Raw genomic sequence first — 21,582 nt, 5'->3', positions numbered from 1 at the left:
GAGGCTAATTTGTGAGCTTTTTTGTTTGTTTTTGTAGAATACAGTAGTGTAATGAACCGTTCCCTGCAGGCCTGAGGCAGTGGATGCATCCCATCATTTTGTTATTTATTTGCAGAGGAGATCTCTCTCTGTGGGAGATTCTTAACACCTGTAAAATACCCAGGGAGCTAATTTCATTAATTTGGCGACATTACCTTAATAGTAAATCCCTACAGATAGTACTCCATGTAATCTCATGGCCCTGGAGCTTAAATAGTCTCTTGAGTAGGTTCTGACATTGTTTTAGGCACAGCACACTGAGCCAAGTGAAATTAATTTGGGCGATGAGTTGGCAAAATCAATGACATCGACACATTTTCAGTCGCTGGTATGTTCTGACGATTTACGCTGCCTTGCTACTGTAGTGCAAATCGATAGCAAAGTCTATCGACAAACGGCTGAGTGTATTGTAAGAATATGGAGAGCATATTTTGATACTCTATTATAATATCTTTATTTAAGATTTTAGGGGTAGCGTATTTTGATAGATACAATATCCCCTATCATATAATGCTCCGATGATATAATCATTTTAAATTAGGCCTACTACTCACTCCGTACTTGCATGTGCAGAAACGCATGTAGCACATCTCGATAGAACATATCAACCTACGGTTTTGCACTTTAATATGTAACCGAGGGCTGTCAATTGATTAAAATATTTAATCGCGATTAATCGCATGATTGTCCACGATTAATCGCAAATTAATCGCACATTTTTTATCTGTTCAAAATGTACCTTAAAGGGAGATTTGTCAATTATTTAATACTCTTATCAACATGGGAATGGGAGTGGGAAATATTCAACACAGCCGTGTAATAAGAATTATAAATGTATGTATCTCAGAAATTTTTGCCCTTCTCTAAGGCAGGTATTATGTCAGAGTTTTGTAGTTTTCATTTAAAATGGTTGAAGGATCATCTTTTGGAGATGAATTACATTTTAGTGATAAACAGCTGAGTTATACTTTACATTCATTTATTTTTGCCAATTCATTTTTGGCTTTTTTTTATTTATCCGTCAAAATAAACATTTCAACTTGAAATGTATTGTTTTCATAGAATATTAAAATTGATACAGAACGTTTTTCTACCATGTGTATAGCGCATCAGTCTACCTGCTCACTTGAGATTCTCCGCTAGTTAATTAGGTCTCTCGTGAGACCTACTATTGTTCATCTTGGAAGGAAGTTGGAAAACAAAATCCAAGTAATGATTCATGTATTTCGCGTCTTTATGCATGTGCACTAAAAGAATAGTTAAACATTTAGAGAAATACACTTATAGAAGATCAATGCCACTCTCATATCCATGCATTAAATGTGAAGCAAGGGTCAACATTTCTGGAAGTAGGGGGACCCGGTTATGCTGGGACTGGGACAAAATCAGATCAAAAAATAAAAATGCCTACCAGTACCTCTAAAGCTCACAAATAAATCTGTTATAGGGATATACCGATACCGGATCCGATATCGGGCCGATACTGACTCAAATAGCTATATCGGGTAACGGGGACAATGGGGCTGATCTATTCAATTCAATTCTCTTTATATACCACATATATTATATACTGGAATTTGAATTTGTATTTAAGTTTTGACCAATTTGTTGCTGCTTTAAAAGGTTTACACTTGAATTGTAATTTCTGTTCATTTTGATGATTTTTTACCAAGTTGCTGGTGTACGATTTATTATTTTAATAATAAATATCAATTCAGTTAATTTATATCTATGTATTTATTTGTTACATTTTGTTTTATAAAGTTAGGAAAACAATGTTTAAGTCAAGCCTGATGTCACCTTACACACAACGGAATGATCCCAGTCACTTCCACACAGTGAGGCATACAGTTTATTAAACACTGGTATCGGATCGGTAATTTGTATTGGCCAGTGCCCAAAGCCCAGGTATCGCTATCGGTAAAGGGGAATGAAAAGTCGGATCGGTGCATCCCTAATCTGTTATATTACTTATTAAATCCATACAAAAAAAACAAATGTAGAAACGTCAACTGCAGGATGTTACGTGCTGGAACTGTTTATTGTTCAGGAAGTCAAATGAATAAGTGTATTTCCCAAAATCCTAAACCATTGTTTCAGGTGGCAATGCCATGAATACAACAATCAATTTTTGGTATTTGTGAATAGTACAAGATGAGAGTCAGCATTCTTATGTGAATCGATTTTGTTTTACTCAACACTAAATGTGAATCCCTCCTTTACATATTGTATATAACCCCAGTTCATGGACCGAATTCAGCTGTGTTGTGACACCTGGGGAATAGAATAAGTGTACTTTTTGTGACTCCTTCTAAATAAGTGTTTGCTCCATTGGTGAAGATTTAATGCAGAGCTGTCCTCTTATGATTCAGGTAAGTCCACAAACAAGTAATACAGTATCTGAACCAAATGATATGCTTGTTGTTAAAGTAATCAAGGTCATGGAAAGTTTATAACTTCATGATGCAATGTCATTCTTGTTGTCTTCCAACTTAACAAACCTCCAATGACTGTCCCCTGCAGTTTGGGACAAAGTGTTTACCTAACTGTTCTGCATGTGTCATCATCCTGCAAGAGCAGTGTCAACAAACAACTCATTAACAGTCTCATTAGGCAGAGTTGTTGCCGCTTTCAGCGAGGGAGTAAAGGACAGTTCAGTTGTGAACTTCTTACTCATGAGGACTGCAAGAATGAAACAATCAGAATTAAAGTTTGAAACAGCAGCAGCAACAACATTTTTTCCTTCTGACTTTATGGACATACAGTATTTATTATGTAAAAAGCAGCATGATTAGATGCATGAACAGTCTGTTTCCTGCTGGTGTTGAGCGTATTTTGAAATACACTTGCTTGCACATCAAAAGTTGGTTCTGAGCAGGATCTTATCCTTTTGGTTAGTGCCCAAAGGTCATAACTACAAGTGAGGGAACATCGAATTAAAGTTTGAAACAGCAGAACAGAATGAAGTGTTGGCTCCCTTTTTACCATGATGGTCCAGTACAGCATCCTCATCGTTCTAAACACAACCTGTCAACCTTGAGATATGTGAACTGTGTCAATTTGGGCAGAGACACTCCATATTCTATGGTAGCTTTATGAGTGTCATGACTCATAAAACACTGGACTGCTCCACATTGTGTGCTGGAGGTAGGTAACAGGATGACCAAGCCAGCAGGACCTTATGCAAAGAGAAGAAATTATGATCTCCCAATTCGATACTATCACGATACTTGGGTGCCATTTTTACGTATTGCGATTCTATATTACGATTTATTGCGATTTTTGTTAACTTTTTTACCACCATGGGGAAAAGTTGAATCATACACTTCTAGGGACTTTTACATATGAAAATATCTAAATGAATACAGTAAAATGTTTGATTTTCAGCGTGTATGTAGTCAGAGATGCCCTGAAGTAAAATATATCAGTCATTGTCACGCATTATTTATTAAATATTTTTTTCCAGCAACCCAATAATCCAAAAATAAAAACATTTCCCTCACAAACTAGTGACATTTTCTATTTAATTTATAAGGGACATGTAATGTTTTATATTTTTGGTGAATATAATCCAATCAATCTTATTTCCATATATGTATTTTGTATATACAGTTCCCTTTGTTAACACCTTATTTTGAAAACTGGACGTAGTCACGTGTGTATACTTCCGCTAACTTCGCCAAGTCCGTCTCTAGCTTTCCCGTCAGCTCCGTTCTCTTTATACGTCCATGGTCAGCTCCATCGGGGCCGTTTGAATGTATTTAAATGTCAGTATATGGGTGCTCTGCAGTTGTAGCGTCGGCTGATTTGACCACGTAGATGAGAGTGACGGCTGGCTTGACCGCACGTTTACCGCAATACGATAACGTTTCCTGTCCATAACAGAGTTAGCATACAGCTTTAGACGTGATGTCTAGCTCTGCTTTTCCTGGCAATGTGTGAAACCCAAAGTGTTTCCATAATTTGCTGTATGTGTAGTGTTTACCACTTTGGATTTATAATGTGAGGGTGGAGGTCGTATCCACGCCGACCCTCCACTGTTTTCTGCTCTGTCGTATCTGCCGGTTTCTGTTGGCTATGGCCGGCCAGCTACTGTTTGTTTTGAGTGACAGATACAGAACGGATATGACGTCACGTGTGCTGACTTGACTATGACTTGCCCCAAACTGCATGTGATTATCATAAAGTGGGCATGTCTGTAAAGGGGAGACTCGTGGGTACCCATAGAACCTATTTTCATTCACATATCTTGAGGTCAGAAGTCAAGGGACCACTTTGAAAATGGCCATGCCAGCTTTTCCTCGCCACAATTTAGCGTAAGTTTGGAGCATTATTTAGCCTCCTTCACGACAAGCTATGACATGGTTGGTACCAGTGGATTCCTTGCAATAACGCGTTATCGTGTTAACTTTGACAGACCTAATATATAAAGAAGGCCTTTAAAACTGGAAGGTGATTGAAAGGTCACCCACTGAAAGACAATAAAAACTACATACAGTAGAAATAAATTGCTCCATAGGCGTCCAATAGAAAGCCGCATTGGAAAATCCTGTGAGTAGATTATATACAATAAATTCGTTGGATTGTAAATGTGTTTTTTCCCCGATGCTTACATACAATAGACTCAAGGGGATCAGACACTGACTTTATCTGATATAAACACAGAGGAGGACAGCAGAACAGTCAAAGTTTGTCAGAGCTTCATCAGAAAGGGAGCAAGAGAGAAGAGCTCACCTCCGTCTAACAGAACACAGTGCTGGCTGCAGTGCTGATCTCTACCTTAAACACCGTGCTTCAGACAGTTTGAGAACATTTTTTACAATGGACTTTTTCAACTCAGCTCTTGGAAAAAACATCTCTTTTGTCCGTCCTGCATATTTTATTCTAAGTGGATTCATTGGCATACCTAATATCAAGTACTACTATGTCTTTCTCTTTTTTGTTTATATTGTTTCAGTGCTGGGAAACACAGTTGTGATGGCCGTAATATACTTGGATCATAATCTGAGAACTCCAAAATATATTGCAGTTTTTAATTTAGCATTTGTGGACCTGTTTGGTAGCTGTGCTCTGGTGCCGAAGCTTCTTGACATCTTTCTGTTTAACCATCGTTCCATCCCCTACAGCGACTGCTTGGTGTTTTTTTTTTTCTGCTACACCTGCCTTTCAATGCAGACTCTTAACCTGGTTGCACTCTCCTATGACAGACTGATAGCCATCATCTACCCACTGCACTACCAAGTGAAGGTGACCCACAGGTTCATGCTGTCTTTGATTGCCTCTTTCTGGGTCTTTGTTATAACTGTTGTACTTATAGCAGTTGGCCTTCTTACGAGACTTTCCTTCTGTAAGTCTGTGGTTATTAACAGCTATTTCTGTGACCATGGCCAGATATACAAGCTGGCCTGCAATAATACAATTCCCAGCCGTGCCTTTGGTTTGTTGTTAATAACTCTTATTCTTTGGCTTCCACTGGCATTTATCTTGTTTAGTTATTCATATATTGGCTATGCTTTGTCTAAAGTGGCCACAGTTCAGGAAAGAGTGAAGGCCTTTAAAACGTGCACGGCTCATCTTTCATTAGTGGTTATCTATTTCCTCCCAATATTAGTCACATTTACTATGAGTTCAAAAATTAATCCAAATGCCAGGATCATAAACCTGTCTCTGACCTCCATCTTTCCTCCCATGCTGAACCCAATCATTTATGTTCTGCAGACACAGGAAATCAAAGTATCACTAAAAAAAATATTAAAAATCAGAAGGGAATCCGAAATTACAGCAAAGAAAGTAATCATAAAATGACCACTTGTGTATGTATTTTGGGCCTTTGGATTGAGGACATTTTGTACATTGAAGTAAAACTTCTTGATTAAAATAAATTAAGCAACAGCTATTGTGATTATTTCAACATGAAATTCATCATGAATTTATTCCATAAAAATTACATTATAATAATTGAGCTTGACTATTTTGTAGATAGCACAATGCAGTTATAACTACAGTATGACACGTGTACAACACACCTACAATGAGAGCTTTCTGCTTATTGGTTTAATTGTGCTTATGTGCTTGTGTAATGCAAAGATATACTGTAAGCAAATACTTGTGATTAAAGTTTGTGTCTCTGCACATGTTGTCTTGAAGGAGTCTGCTGTATATTGGCTACTTTCAGAAACTTTGTATTAATGTAATAAATATACTAATGTCAATTAGATGGTAAAAAGGGTTATTATAATCATACGCTTACAGTGATCAATTTTACCCGGATAGACGTAATGCTATACTATATACTGTACATACAGTATATATATCGCATGATTGTCCATAGTTAGTCGCGATTAATCACAAATGAATTGCACATTTTCATTTTAGGGAGATTTGTCAAGTATTTAAATACTCATATCAACATGAGAGTAGGAAATATGCTTGCTTTATGCAAATGTATGCATATATTTATTACTGGAAATCAATTAACAACACAAAACAATGACAAATATTGTCCAGAAACCCTCACAGGTACTGTGTTTAGCATAAAAAATATGCTCAAATCATAACATGGCAAACTCAAGTCTAACAGGCAACAACAGCTGTCAGTGTGTCAGTGTGCTGACTTGACTATGACTTGCCCCAAACTGCATGTGATGATCATAGAGTGGGCATGTCCATAAAGGGGAGACTCGTGGGTAACCACAGAACCCATTTTCATTCACATATCTTGAGGTCAGAGGTCAAGGGACCACTTTGAAAATGGCCATGCCAGTTTTTCCTCGCCACAATTTAGCGTAAGTTTGGAGCATTATTTAGCCTCCTTCAAGACAAGCTGTGACATGGTTGGTACCAGTGGATTCCTTGCAATAACGCGTTATCGTGTTAACTTTGACAGACCTAATATATAAAGAAGGCCTTTAAAACTGGAAGGTGATTGAAAGGTCACCCACTGAAAGACAATAAAAACTACATACAGTAGAAATAAATTGCTCCATAGGCGTCCAATAGAAAGCCGCATTGGAAAATCCTGTGAGTAGATTATATACAATAAATTCATTGGATTGTAAATGTGTTTTTTTTCCCGATGCTTACATACAATAGACTCAAGGGGATCAGACACTGACTTTATCTGATATAAACACAGAGGAGGACTGCAAGCAGCCTTAGTTGGTCAGAGCTTCATCAGAAAGGGAGCAAGAGAGAAGAGCTCACCTCCGTCTAACAGAACACAGTGCTGGCTGCAGTGCTGATCTCTACCGTAAACACCGTGCTTCAGACAGTTTGAGAAAATTTTTTACAATGGACTTTTTCAACTCAGCTCTTGGAAAAAACATCTCTTTTGTCCGTCCTGCCTATTTTATTCTAAGTGGATTCATTGGCATTTCTAATATCAAGTACTACTATGTCTTTCTCTTTTTTGTTTATATTGTTTCAGTGCTGGGAAACACAGTTGTGATGACCGTAATATACTTGGATCATAATCTGAGAACTCCAAAATATATTGCAGTTTTTAATTTAGCATTTGTGGACCTGTTTGGTAGCTGTGCTCTGGTGCCGAAGCTTCTTGACATCTTTCTGTTTAACCATCGTTCCATCCCCTACAGCGACTGCTTGGTGTTTTTTTTTTCCTGCTACACCTGCCTTTCAATGCAGACTCTTAACCTGGTTGCACTCTCCTATGACAGACTGATAGCCATCATCTACCCACTGCACTACCAAGTGAAGGTGACCCACAGGTTCATGCTGTCTTTGATTGCCTCTTTCTGGGTCTTTGTTATAACTGTTGTACTTATAGCAGTTGGCCTTCTTACGAGACTTTCCTTCTGTAAGTCTGTGGTTATTAACAGCTATTTCTGTGACCATGGCCAGATGTACCGGCTGGCCTGCAATGACTATACACCCAGCTTTGTCATTAGTATTTTGTTACCCATTCTTATTCTTTGGCTTCCTCTGCTTTTCATCTTGTTTAGTTATTCATATATTGGCTATGCTTTGTCTAAAGTGGCCACAGTTCAGGAAAGAGTGAAGGCCTTTAAAACGTGCACAGCTCATCTTTCATTAGTGGTTATCTATTTCCTCCCAATATTAGTCACATTTACTATGAGTTCAAAAATTAATCCAAATGCCAGGATCATAAACCTGTCTCTGACCTCCATCTTTCCTCCCATGCTGAACCCAATCATTTATGTTCTGCAGACACAGGAAATCAAAGTATCACTAAAAAAATTATTAAAAATCAGAAGGGAATCCGAAATTACAGCAAAGAAAGTAATCATAAAATGACCACTTGTGTATGTATTTTGGGCCTTTGGGTTGAAGACATTTTGTACATTGAAGTAAAACTTCTTGATTAAAATAAATTAAGCAACAGCTATTGTGATTATTTCAACATGAAATTCATCATGAATTTATTCCATAAAAATTACATTAGAATAATTGAGCTTGACTATTTTGAAGATGTCACAATGCAGTAATAACAACAGTATGACACGTGTACAACACACCTACAATGAGAGCTTTCTGCTTATTGGTTTAATTGTGCTTATGTGCTTGTGTAATGCAAAGATACACTGTAAGCATATACTTGTGATAAAGTTTGTGTCTCTACACATGTTGTCTTGAAGGAGTCTGCTGTATATTAGAACATTTATAGTTTTCATTTTCATCTGTTTGTGTAAAATCTAAACCTTAAAAGATGCAGATATTTTTGAATTTCTGAAATAAATTAATATTATTAAAGATTTACTGCAATCAAATGTTGAAATAATTTTCTGTTTCTTTATGGTGGTAGATATTTCATATTTAACAAGAAACTAGGCCCATCTTGTTTTCACCTCTGCTTCTCTTTTTCTGAATGAATCTATTCTAACACTACTTCACATTAAACCTCTCCGGCCATTCAGGGACATACTGACTTGTCTTTAGATCTTTATTTTGAAGCAGCTACAGGAAGTGTAGATTCTGTGGAGCTGAATGCTTGAATTTCTGAATTTTGTAACATGAACAATGCAAATTTGCCCAAATGTTTTTATATGTTCATCCAGAGTGAGGTTATCCTCAAAGATTGAGGTCTGATTTTTGCTACTTAAACCAATCGTCGTCTTTGTCGTTTTAGCATGTAATTGCAGCATGCCTTGATACACATTATTGTGGTTACCTGGGAGGCATTTATGTATAGGGATGGGTATCATTACAATTTTATCGTTACTATGCCGCTTATCGATACTCTTTATTTGGTTTTGGTTCTTTATCGATGCTCTTGTTGGTTTTTTATCATTACTAAATAATTGTTTCAAAAAATATGATTTAAAAAAATAATCATTTCAAAACAGGATCTAGAGCAGCCAAAGTAATGTTTATAACAGCGAAGTCACTATATAAACTCAATAATATCTCACTGGAAACAAATCTAAAATGTCAATAAAATTAATAATTTTCCTGAGTGAAGTTTAGAAATAATGAAGAACACAGACATCAGTCGGTATCAATCATTCATCCTGTCCTCTGTCCTCCTACTGTACCTCTGCTGATGTGATTAACTGACTGCAGGTACCGCTGGTATGGAGGAGCGACTGTTTTATCTCAGCCAACATCTAAGTGTACAAGAATATGCCAAATGTTAAGATATGTGGCAAACTAAGCTAAATAGTTAGACTACATACAGACAGCTTTTGTAGGCTGGTTGCTCATGCCTTTTAGAACATGTTCGTGCATGTGAGCGTGCCCCACTGCCTAGTATGGGCGGGGAAAAAAAATAGATTCACCTATATATTGCGATTTTCTTTTTACAAATTTGAAATTGATTTTTAATGCCGAATCGGTTTATTTGCTTAATTTGAGTCTATGCGGAGCTAGAACGAAGTTAAAGCTTTTATTGTTGTAGTCTGAGTAAAGTGACATCATATCCCTTCCGTATCCGCCACAAAAACAAACCGCAGTTGGCTGCAGCCAGCGAGCCAAAACGTGAAAGTAGAAAACGGCGGGGGGTCGGCGTGGATACGACCTGCACCCTCACATTTTAGATCCAAAGTAGTAAACACTTCACATGCAGTAAAGTATGGAGATACTTTGGGTTTCACACATTGCCAGGAAAAGCAGAGCTAGATATCATGGCTAAAGCTGCATGCTAATGCTAATGTCATGAACAGGAAATGTTATGGTATTGCGTTAACGTGCGGTCAAGCCAGCCATCACTCTCATCTCCGTGGTCAAATCGGCCGATGCTACAACTGCCGAGCATCCATATACTGACATTTATGTTAAATGCATTCAAATGGCCCTGATGGAGCTGACCATGGATGTATAAAGAGAACTTAGCTGACGGCAGAGCTAACGACAGACTTGGCGAAGTTAGTGGAAGTACACATACGTGACTACGTCCGGTTTTCAAAATAAGGTGTTAACAAAGGGAACTGTATGTACAAAATACAGATAGCATAACCCTTTATCAGTTGTTATTTTATATGTATACAAATGTGATGATATGATATAAGATATGAAAGAGGCATCGATAACAAGATTAAGGACGGAACCCTGTGAGACAGTGCAAAGAGGCTCCAAGATAGAAGACCTAAACGTTACCAAGGCCTATAGTGAAAGTCCTGTTATAACATAAATCAGTCTAAATCTGTTCCAGTTACAGCCAGCCCATGCTCAGGTTAGCTCAGAAATGTGCTAATTAGTTTGGATGAGTGCAATGAGTTTGTTGGACTGAAAAAGGGGTTTGCCTGATGCTGAGTGGGTAATAGACACAGGGGGATCGGACAATGACCTTATTTGACACAAAGTCAAGATGATTTATCAGCCAGAGCTTCATCATCACAAAGAGAACAATAGAACACAGGACTGACACACCAACGAGTTTATCTACATCAACCACTGCACTGTGGACAGGAAAAGCTTGACAAGTTTTACAATGAATTTATTCAACTCGGCTCTTGGAAAAAACATCACTTTTGTGCGCCCTGCATATTTCGTAATAAGTGGTTTAACAGGTGTCGTAAATATCAAGTATTACTATGTCTTTTTCTTCTTTGTTTATATTGTTGCAGTGCTGGGAAACACAGTTGTGATGACCGTAATATACTTGGATCATAATCTGAGAACTCCAAAATATATTGCAGTTTTTAATTTAGCATTTGTGGACCTTTTAGGTAACTGTGCTTTGGTGCCAAAGCTCCTTGACATCTTTCTGTTTAACCATCGCAACATCCCCTACAACGACTGCTTGACTTTTTTTTTTTTCTGCTACGTCTGCCTTTCAATGCAGACTCTTAATCTGGTTGCACTCTCCTATGACAGACTGATAGCCATCATCTACCCACTGCACTACCAAATGAAGGTGACCCACAGGTTCATGCTGTCTTTGATTGCCTCTTTCTGGGTCTTTGTTATAACTGTTGTACTTATAGCAGTTGGCTTTCTTACAAGACTTTCCTTCTGTAAGTCTGTGGTTATTAACAGCTATTTCTGTGACCATGGCCAGATGTACCGGCTGGCCTGCAATGACTATACACCCAGCTTTGTCATTAGTATTTTGTTACCCATTCTTATTCTTTGGCTTCCTCTGCTTTTCATCTTGTTTAGTTATTCATATATTGGCTATGCTTTGTCTAAAGTGGCCACAACTCAGGAAAGACTCAAGGCCTTTAAAACGTGCACAGCTCATCTTTCATTAGTGGTTATCTATTTCTTCCCTTTAATAATCGTATGTGTCCTGATGGAAAAAATACATCCAAATGCCAGGATCATAAACCTGTCTCTGACCTCCGTCTTTCCTCCCATGCTGAACCCAATCATTTATGTTCTGCAGACACAAGAAATTAAAGAATCTGTGAAAAGGTTGTTAAAAATCAGAGATAAATCCAAAATAGCACAGAAATTAACCACAATGTGACTATTTGTCTCTGCTATATACCATCTCTTTTGGTGTTTTATTTGCTCTAAATTGGCCATTGTAAATGGTAGAATTTTCCATTCTAACATCACGCAAATGTTTGTAAATTGAGTATAAATTAAATAATAATAATTACTTGTGAAGGTTGGGGTAAAATCAAAACCTCAAAGAGAAATTTATGGTGGCATTCTTTAAATCAATAATCAAGCAAACAAGTTATTGTAATCAAACAATTTATAGAGTATAGAATCTACTGTGAATATGGAAGTATATTTTTTATACATTTTCATATCTTTTGATGAAAAATCAAATGCATATAAATATGCTAAATTGTGTATTTCTAAAATGAATAATACATTATTTTATTGTGATCAAATGTTGTGATATTTCTCTGCATCATAATTGAGCGTTCTTGCAACATCAAAGAAAATAATTTTGGTGCTGTGTTTGCAAATTCAACAGTACTTCACATTAAAGCTCTCCAGCCACTCAGGGGCATATTGATGTTTCTTTTCTGGAAGAAATATGTAGTGAAGCAGCTACAGGAAATCTAGGTTCTGTCGATCTGGCCTGCTCTTTTTGTGCCCCTATGTTTTGAATTTTTAGAGATTTTGTAGGCTTAGCAAAGCAGAATTTCAAAAATGTTCAGATTCTGTTTATTCAGAGTGAGGTTGTTATAAAAGAACCTGAGATCAGATTTGGGTGACTTACAGACTGTGAGGTTCTGTCTTTTTAGTATGTAATTGCAGCATGATATGGCACATATTTTGGTTGTTTTGAGGGCATTTATGGAGGGATGCAATTTTCATATACCGTAACTCTTCTTTCCCCATCAATTTCAAGTTTATTTGTCACTGCAAACCCCAAAAAAGTAAAACAATGCATGCAGACCTGCAATAACTGATTTTTTTTGTGCAATTGGGGGTTGTGAACACAACATTGACATATTATCACCTTTAAGTTGATATAATGAACTTGTTAGCAAAAAGTTGCTCATTTACTCATCTATTAGTTACAGAGCAACATTATCATTCATTTTGATTCGTGTTTCTGGTCACCTGACAAATGTAAGTCCAATATTCACTTTCTTTTAGCTCTGTTTTTGGTCTCTACCAGCACCTAAGGGGCTCTGGCTTTTTAGCTTCTAAATGCTATGTTCAGCTAGTCACAGGGACAAAGAACATATATTGCTTAGAAGTGAAAGTCAATTATACATTTCATTGCAACGCCAGCGCACAGCAGCAGACCTACGCTTCTGTCAATTTGGACTGTAATCGAGTTGACTACCATATTGACGCCAGTTAAACGTCCGCCTACAAAGTGCCGTACAAAAGTAAAACAAAATTTTTTCTATTCTTTTGTCATAATTTTAATGTCCCTCTACTGAAATGCCCTGTCTTGAACAATGACAATATTATAAATATGCATACTATTATAGCTATTTACTTACTTATTTATTTATTAAACTTTTGCCCGGCTGCTTCCCAGAGGAGCATAAAGTGAGTGGTGGGCTATTTAAGTGTTTGTACTGGGAAGTTGATTTACCTCGAAAAAAATGATCCTCTGATTTACAAATGTCTCTTTATAAATCCATGGCTATGGACTCATTGGGGTTTAGAGTCCCAAATGGCGGCAAGGCTACCGCAGTGCTATCTAGCGGCTGTTGTCAAAAAAGCACCAGAGTTTTGCTCTTTGCTATGGATGGGTATCGTTAGGATTTTATCGATACTGTGACTCTTATCAATACTCCTTATTGGTTCGGTTCTTTTTCATTACTAAATAATTGCTTTTTAATATTTTATTTAAAAAAATAATTAATTCAGAACAGGATTAGGATTTATTTATATTTTAAATATAACTAAATGTTTCTAGAGCAGTAACAGTAATGTTTACAACAGCAAAGTCATTATATAAACTCAATAGTATAGCACTGGAAACAAATCTAAAATGTCAATAAAATAAATAATCCTGAATGAAGTTTTGAAAGAATGAAGAACACAAACATTAGGGATGTTAATAATGAACCGTTTAACCGTTAACCGACATTAAGAATATTTAAAATATAAAAAATTCAATATAAAGCTGAGCAAAAGTCAGAGGAGTAGCTTGTCACTTAAAGGAGAATAGCCGGTTCAACTTAACAGCCCACCTTAAGAGAATCTGAGCCGTTGTTGCAAGACACGGGAGCTTGGCTTGGGTCTTGAGGAGTTGTAGCATTTATTCACCGACGAATAAACTGTACACACACCACACTGCTATTTTCACAGCTATAACGCCACCGACAACCCCACACTCACCGCTGCCACACACACACGGTCTGTCGGACACTCACTAACGTTACGCCGCGCTGACAGACCGTATGTGTGTGATAACGGCGAGTACGAAGCCACCAGCAGCGCTTTTTAGGTTTTACTGCACTTGAAGTAACAAGTGTAGATAAGTATAATACATTATTCCTACACAAAAACGTTAAAACATACCTATAAAAGAACCAAGAATGTCGGAGCTTATCAATACTACAGTCTTAAATAATTTAGTTGGGTTTTGGTACCAATCCCTACTAATCGTTAACTGTGTCTGTGTCTGCTGTTTTGTGCTGTGCAGGTGGTGTACAGTGGGTTTTTAAACCGTTTAGAATGAAAACAGCTGCCTGTTGCGGCCTAAAACGATGGTGTACCAAAACAGTAAAGTTGTGTCCGGACAGCTAAACAATGAGCTGAAAGTTGATATTAAGCTCCGTAAAGCCGAGGGGACCTGCAGATTCAGGTGATAATTCTCTTTAGGTTCATCAATATGAGCGACTCCTTTTCACATTGTCATTTGATACATCCTTATTATAAAAGTATCGATTAAATGTATTGAAATGTCACTTACTCAAATACTATACCAAATATAAAAACAAAACGTGTCACACTGTAGATGCTCTATAGATTTGCACTAAGTAAATTGGCGGCAGTAAGATGGATTGCAAGGGGTTTGTCTTATGATGAGTGGCTTACACAGGGGAATACACATTGCCCTTATTTAACAGAAATGAAGAGGAGGACTGCTTCTCTTAGTAGCCACTCCTGTCAAAACAGTTAAAGCTTGACAGAGCTCTGTCACCAGAAAGAGAGAGAAGAGCACACAACACAGTGCTGATGCTGAAGCACAGAAGAGGACACTTCTCTACATAAATCACTGCGGTGTGGACATTTTTACAATGAATTTATTCAACTCAGCTCTCGGGAAAAACATCACTTTTGTGCATCCTGCATATTTCATAATAAGTGGTTTATCTGGTATCCCGAAAATCAAACATTACTATGTCTTTCTCTTTTTTGTTTATATTGTTTCAGTGCTGGGAAACACAGTTGTGATGGCCGTAATATACTTGGATCATAATCTGAGAACTCCAAAATATATTGCAGTTTTTAATTTAGCATTTGTGGACCTGTTTGGTAACTGTGCTTTGGTGCCGAAGCTTCTTGATATATTTTTGTTTAACCATCGCAACATCCCCTATAACGAGTGCTTGGCGTTCCTTTATTTCTGCTACACCTGCCTTTCGATGCAGTCATTTAATCTGGTTGCACTCTCCTACGACAGACTGATAGCCATCATCTACCCACTGCACTACCAAGTGAAGGTGACCCACAGGTTCATGCTGTCTTTGATTGCCTCTTTCTGGCTCTTTGTTATAATTGCTGTGCTCATTGCAGTTGGCCTTATTACGAGACTTTCCTTCTGTAAATCTGTGGTTATTAACAGCTATTTCTGTGACCATGGCCAGATATACCGGCTTGCATGCAATGACCATTTCCCCAATTATGTCGTTAGTTGTTTGTTCCCTGTTGTTATTTTCTGGCTGCCATTCACGTTTATCTTGGTAAGTTACTTATATATCGGCTGTACTTTGGCTAAAGTGGCCACAGTTCAAGAAGGACTCAAGGCCTTTAAAACATGCATTGCTCATCTCTCATTGGTTGCAATATATTTCATCCCACTCTTAACCACATTTACCCTGATGGAAAAAATACATCCAAATGCCAGGATCATAAACCTGTCTCTGACCTCCATCTTTCCTCCCATGCTGAACCCAATCATTTATGTTCTGCAGACACAGGAAATCAAAGAATCTGTGAAAAGGTTGTTAAAAATCAGAGGGAAGTCCAAAATAACACAGAAAGTAACCACAATGTGACTATTTTTCTCTGCTATATACCATCTCTTTTGGTGTTTTATTTGCTCTAAAATGGCCAATGGTAGAATAATCCTTTTTAACATCACGCAAATGTTTGTAAATTGAATATTAATGAAATAATGATAATCATATTATATAAAGATAAGACCACAATAATAACTTCAAACTCCTGTTACAGTGTATGAGCCCACTGAGGTAAGACTGCAGTTTCTGCCTGTGTGATAAAAGCGGCATCCAAGAAGTGATTTCAAAGAAAGCAATTCATTGTGTTTTCATAGGAATGTTTAAAGATGTACAACACATCTATTAAGAAAAATATATTGGTAATTGTCAAGGTAATTCACAAAACTATCTCTGTCCTCCACAACGTTTTCAAAAGTAATAGTAAGAAAGAATATATGAAAGAATATTTAAATACCTGAAAAATCACAGTGAATATATTTTTTAACTTATCTTTGTCTTTATTTGCTGGTAGTCATTTAACAGCAAAATGTTTGATTTGTTCTTTGTATTTTTTATCATTATTTCTGAAGGGGGTTATAGAATGAAAAAGCAGCCTACACTGAAATTATTCTCTACAAAGTTACAGAATTTTGTGACCATATATATATTCAAATATTTATTTCTAAAATCAATGATAACTTGGATATTGTTACAAATGTTTTGTTGTTTCTGTGCATCACGATGAGTGTTCTTTCTACATCTTTATTGACCTGTAATAAAACAAAAGTCTGCCACCATGCTTGCGGCTCTGTGAGATTGTACTTAATCACGATGCTTTGAGCTATACGCTACCATGAAATTAGATTTCTTTTAATGACAATATATAAAAAAGAAGACATATATCAATACATTATATATGCACAACCTCACCAGGAAGCATCATATCTTTGTACAATATTTGTCAAAAGGATAAAACACAATAACCAAGCCCAAAAAGCCTCCTTCTTCAACTTGACAGCCTCCTTCACTGCTGGTGTCCACCAGCGGGTTCTTAGTTTGACACCACGACAGGCACCAACGACCTTCCGACCACAACTCCTAGCAGCCTCTTCCGCAATGGAGGATTTGAACATGGCCCACTCGAATTCTATGTCCCCAGCCTCCCCTGGGATGTGCGAAAAATTCTTCAGGAGGTGGGAGTTGAAGACCTCGCGAACAGGAGCTTCAGCCAGACGTTCCCAGTTCACCCTCACTACAAGTTTGGGTTTTCCAGGTCTGTCCGGCAAAACTAATTGAAAGGTCACTCACTCAAATACTATACCAAGTGATTTGGAGGCAGTAAGATGGATTGAAATTGGTTTGTCTGATGATTAGTGGCTTACACAGGGGAACATACATTGTCATTATTTGAAAGAAATGAAGAGGAGGACTGCTTCTCTTAGTAGCCACTCTTGTCAAAACAGTTAAAGCTTGACAGCGCTCTGTCACCAGAAAGAGAGAGAGGAGCACACAACACAGTTCTGATGCTGAAGCACAGAAGAGGACACTTCTCATGCTCTACTGTGTTTTTTTAAAGTTCCTTCTGTATTATTCACTGTACACAAGCAATACATCTTTTTATAGTATCACCAACACAACATTGGGTACAGTTAACATATAAACTGCTCTTCCTTGCAGGCCAGGCCTACGTGTTATGATGAAATGAGATGAATTGATGCATGACTTGATATGAATAACGTCTTTATTTATATATTGAATTGTAAAAACCTGTGATCACAGTAAAATATTATAACTTAGAACTTCAAACCTTGTAAACATGTATTATAATCATCATGACTTAACTTAAGTAAAATCTGAAAAAAGAACAACAAAGCAGTGCAGAATTACAGGCCTGGTGGGAACATTAATATATGAAAAATATATCTGAATCTTAGGAATCAGTAAGTTACAATAACAAATCACTATATACTGTATATATACTGTATATCAATGCACTCCATATCTTCATTATCATAATGCAGGCCAAGTTCACCTTAACAAAACTTAAATAGATAAACAAATGAATTGTATACACCTATCACATTTCCATTTTCAAATGATATCCTAGGGTGGGGGATACCACTGATTGTTGCGATCATTTTGGCAAGTTTTGAAGCGATCAGTCTGATTGCTGTAAGTATATAAATATTGCAGTGACACTCAGTGTGTAATGCTGCATGACAGATGCACTGGTGAATGGAAGAATTAGGAGGAAACGACTGTCAGAAAAATTCTTTTGCTTGGTCTTCCTCTCAGTTGTTGCTGTGATTCCTGTAAAGAACAATTGATCAGCAGGCTCATTTATGAGGTGCTTCGTATTGACCATTTGTGGTTGAATGTGGGCATGTAGAGGGCGGGATATGAGGCTGATCCACGTGCGGACAATTCCAAGTTGATTTGGCAGGTTTATGCACAGTTTTATAAATCTGAATATGTTTTGGCGTATGTACATTTCCTCATTTGTACTTATGCAAACATTAAGTGTGAATTCTCCGCAGAGAATTAAATGAGGCCCCTGGTGACAATAGTTACGCAATAGAGTTGATTACATCACCACATCGATGATGACACAAACTATGAGACAGTTACACATTGAATGCAATGTGATACAGCCACGTGCATTTCTGCTGTCTCACAATGAAAGGGGTGGGATACAAATATCAGGTCTCTCACGGTACGGCTCACTTCAGTGCACTGGACACTTGACGTTGTCTGAGGTGAGTTTGATTACAACAACTCCTTTCAAGCAACTGTGTCATCCTTTATTATATATTCTGTTGTTTTCTCTTTTTACGTTTAGGGAAACAGATATTCATAATGACCCCAGAAGAGAAAGCTGCTACCATATTTAATGCCACATTTGTTCGCCCTGCCAAGTTCTATCTCAGTGGGTTTTCCAACATCCCTCATGTTAAGTATTACTATGTCTTCCTGTGTTTTGTCTATATCATAACTGTTCTTGGGAATAGCTTCCTTCTGTCAGTTATTTACCTGGTCAAGACTCTTCATACTCCTAAATACATGATTGTGTTTAACCTGGCTTTTTCAGATGTGTGTGGGAGCACTGCTCTCATCCCAAAACTGTTAGACACCTTTTTGTTTGACAGGAGATACATTGACTATGAGGCTTGCTTAAGTTACATGTTCTTTGTTTTCTTCTTTGCAAGTATGCAGTCATGGACACTTGTCACAATGGCATATGACAGATTTATAGCAATTTGTTTCCCTTTAAGGTACCATAGTATTGTGACTAAACCAGCTATTGCTGCAATGCTGCTGTTTTCATGGCTTTTTTTAGTGAGTATGGTATCACTTACTGTTGGGGCTATTGATCGCCTCTCCTTCTGTAGATCTTTGGTGGTAAAGAGCTTTTACTGTGATCATGCACCAGTATATCTTCTGGCCTGTAATGACACGTCTTTAAATAACATATTGGCATATGTTGCTTTCATTGTAATCCTCTGTCTTCCTCTTATATTGATAGCATTGACATATGTTTGCATTTCCATAGCACTGAGCAGGATTGCATCAGGAGAGGAACGACTCAAAGCATCTAAAACTTGTACTTCTCATCTGATTCTTGTGGTTATATTCTTCCTACCACTTGTAGGCACCAACATAGCGGCAGTAGCCTCCTCCATCCATCCTAATGTGAGGATAATAAACTCCTCTTTGACACACACCATACCAGCTTTGCTGAATCCCATTATATACTCTTTAAAGACAGAAGAAGTGCTGATCTCTATCAAGAGGCTAAGCAAAAGAAAAAGGATCTGCAACACAATCAAAAAATAGTGAACTCTCTATCACTGCAAAATGGCGCAAAGTGTTAACTGTTAACTGTTTACTACTAACTTCTTACTTATAAGCACTATGATTTTATTTTTAGAAATAATTATCGTGAGGAAATCATATTTCGAGGGATAAAGTCATAGGTTTATGAGAAAAAAGTTGTAATATTACGATAATAACGTCGTAATATTACGAGAAAAAAAGAGAATAACACGTTAAATTACTACTTTATATTATGACTTTATTCTCATAATACTAAAAAACAAATTCTCGTAAAGTTATGACTTTATTCTCGTAACATTACGACTATTTTTCTCATAAAGTTATGACTTTATTCTCGTAATATTACGACTTTTTCTTCTAAAGGTATGACTTTATTTTCGTAACATTAGGACTTTTTTCTCATAATATGACTTTATTCTTGAAATCTCTGTTTTTTTTCCCCCTCAATGTGGCCCTAATACTCTTCGTACATTTGCACTTTGGCCCTCACTGCATTAGACTTACAGTACATACTATATACTTAGACTATAGGCCGTGTTACCTTCATCATAATGCTCAAATCTTTTGCGGCTCTAGACAGGTTTTTTCTATTATTTTTGCCTAAAATGGCTCTTTTGATAGTAAAGGTTGCAGACCCCTGATCTAGTGGTTTGTACTGTACTATTTTACTGTATTTGTGGTTTACAGTGGAAATGTACAGTATAATCCAAAACAGAGGCAGGGTGGCTTTCTGTGTCTACTATGTCACCAGTTTAGCATTAGCACCTATATAGCTCACTAGTAAGATTTTAGTCTCCTGCCTATATATTGAAATTTGGGGGACTGCTGTAAAAGCGAACAAGCTAAACATAAGTAATGTTTTGTATTAAAAGGGCTGTAGAATGGTATATATCCTGCCACTTCCTTACCTGGTGTCAAGAACAAGATGATTTAATTTGGTTGCATACATTTTCAGACAGATGAAAATGAAACCATCTAATGCTTTTATTGTGGCTGTGATCTGTGCCATATACATGTGCTTAGCTTCTGCCTTTTTAGTCAACGAAAGCAGATTACAAATCATAGGAATCTCTTTTAGGGTGTATGATGGTTTCAAATTCAGAAACATCAGCAAGGTCAATATGAGGATGTGAGGTTTACTGATGCAGGACAGGATCTCATGATTTAACTCTCAAGCCTAAAATCAGAGGTTCCATTTTGATCCGTTATCTCCTCCCAGTGTAATGTTTTATACTGGGAACTAAACATAAACTGAGTGGGCCTTTAAAGAGTAACAAAATAAAATACGTCAAATGGATTGATATTCACAAATAAGCATGTGCTCTTGAACTGAGCACAATAAACAAGTGATAATACAGTTTTAGGAACAACCGTAGTAGGCCAGTGCTGTTACAGATTAATAACAGTGTTGTGTCATTCATGGGTACATAAACCCACTAGAGGGCAGGCACTCATCATATTACTGCTCTCTAATCTATGTCCTCCATCACTTTAAAGTACAGTGCAATGTAATTTTATACTGTATCTTTATGAGGTAGGTTTATAAGAGTACACGATAAATAAGATATCATTAACATATTCATTTTGAAATCCTTTGTTTGGTCTTCCTCTAGGTTGTTGCTGTGATTCCTGTAAAGAACAATTGATCAGGAGGCTCATTTATGAGGTGCTTCGTATTGACAATTTATGGTTGAAT

General features: G+C 37.1%; 5 protein-coding genes across 5 annotated transcripts; all 5 read left to right on the top strand.

The window, feature by feature from the left end:
• Positions 1-4,860: 4,860 nt before the first annotated feature.
• On the top strand, positions 4,861-5,844 carry LOC141753223 (olfactory receptor 1E16-like). Its single transcript, XM_074611676.1, has one exon. It carries the CDS (start codon positions 4,861-4,863, stop codon positions 5,842-5,844), a length of 984 nt encoding a protein of 327 aa, XP_074467777.1.
• Positions 5,845-7,329: 1,485 nt separating this feature from the next.
• On the top strand, positions 7,330-8,313 carry LOC141753056 (olfactory receptor 1E16-like). Its single transcript, XM_074611373.1, has one exon. The coding sequence runs from the start codon at positions 7,330-7,332 to the stop codon at positions 8,311-8,313; it is 984 nt and encodes a 327-aa protein (XP_074467474.1).
• A 2,632-nt stretch (positions 8,314-10,945) lies between these two features.
• On the top strand, positions 10,946-11,926 carry LOC141753288 (olfactory receptor 6C4-like). Its single transcript, XM_074611788.1, has one exon. The coding sequence runs from the start codon at positions 10,946-10,948 to the stop codon at positions 11,924-11,926; it is 981 nt and encodes a 326-aa protein (XP_074467889.1).
• Positions 11,927-15,089: 3,163 nt separating this feature from the next.
• Positions 15,090-16,109, top strand: LOC141753098 (olfactory receptor 1E16-like). The gene has a single exon (XM_074611445.1). It carries the CDS (start codon positions 15,129-15,131, stop codon positions 16,107-16,109), a length of 981 nt encoding a protein of 326 aa, XP_074467546.1. The 5' UTR covers positions 15,090-15,128.
• Positions 16,110-18,659: 2,550 nt separating this feature from the next.
• Positions 18,660-19,917, top strand: LOC141752571 (olfactory receptor 1-like). Its single transcript, XM_074610602.1, has one exon. It carries the CDS (start codon positions 18,909-18,911, stop codon positions 19,884-19,886), a length of 978 nt encoding a protein of 325 aa, XP_074466703.1. The 5' UTR covers positions 18,660-18,908; the 3' UTR covers positions 19,887-19,917.
• Positions 19,918-21,582: the final 1,665 nt, after the last annotated feature.

Source organism: Sebastes fasciatus, chromosome 16, assembly GCF_043250625.1.
Source record: "Sebastes fasciatus isolate fSebFas1 chromosome 16, fSebFas1.pri, whole genome shotgun sequence".
Taxonomy (NCBI): domain Eukaryota; kingdom Metazoa; phylum Chordata; class Actinopteri; order Perciformes; family Sebastidae; genus Sebastes; species Sebastes fasciatus.
The sequence above is the reverse complement of the archived record's forward strand: the minus strand, read 5'-3'. Positions and strand labels throughout refer to the sequence as shown.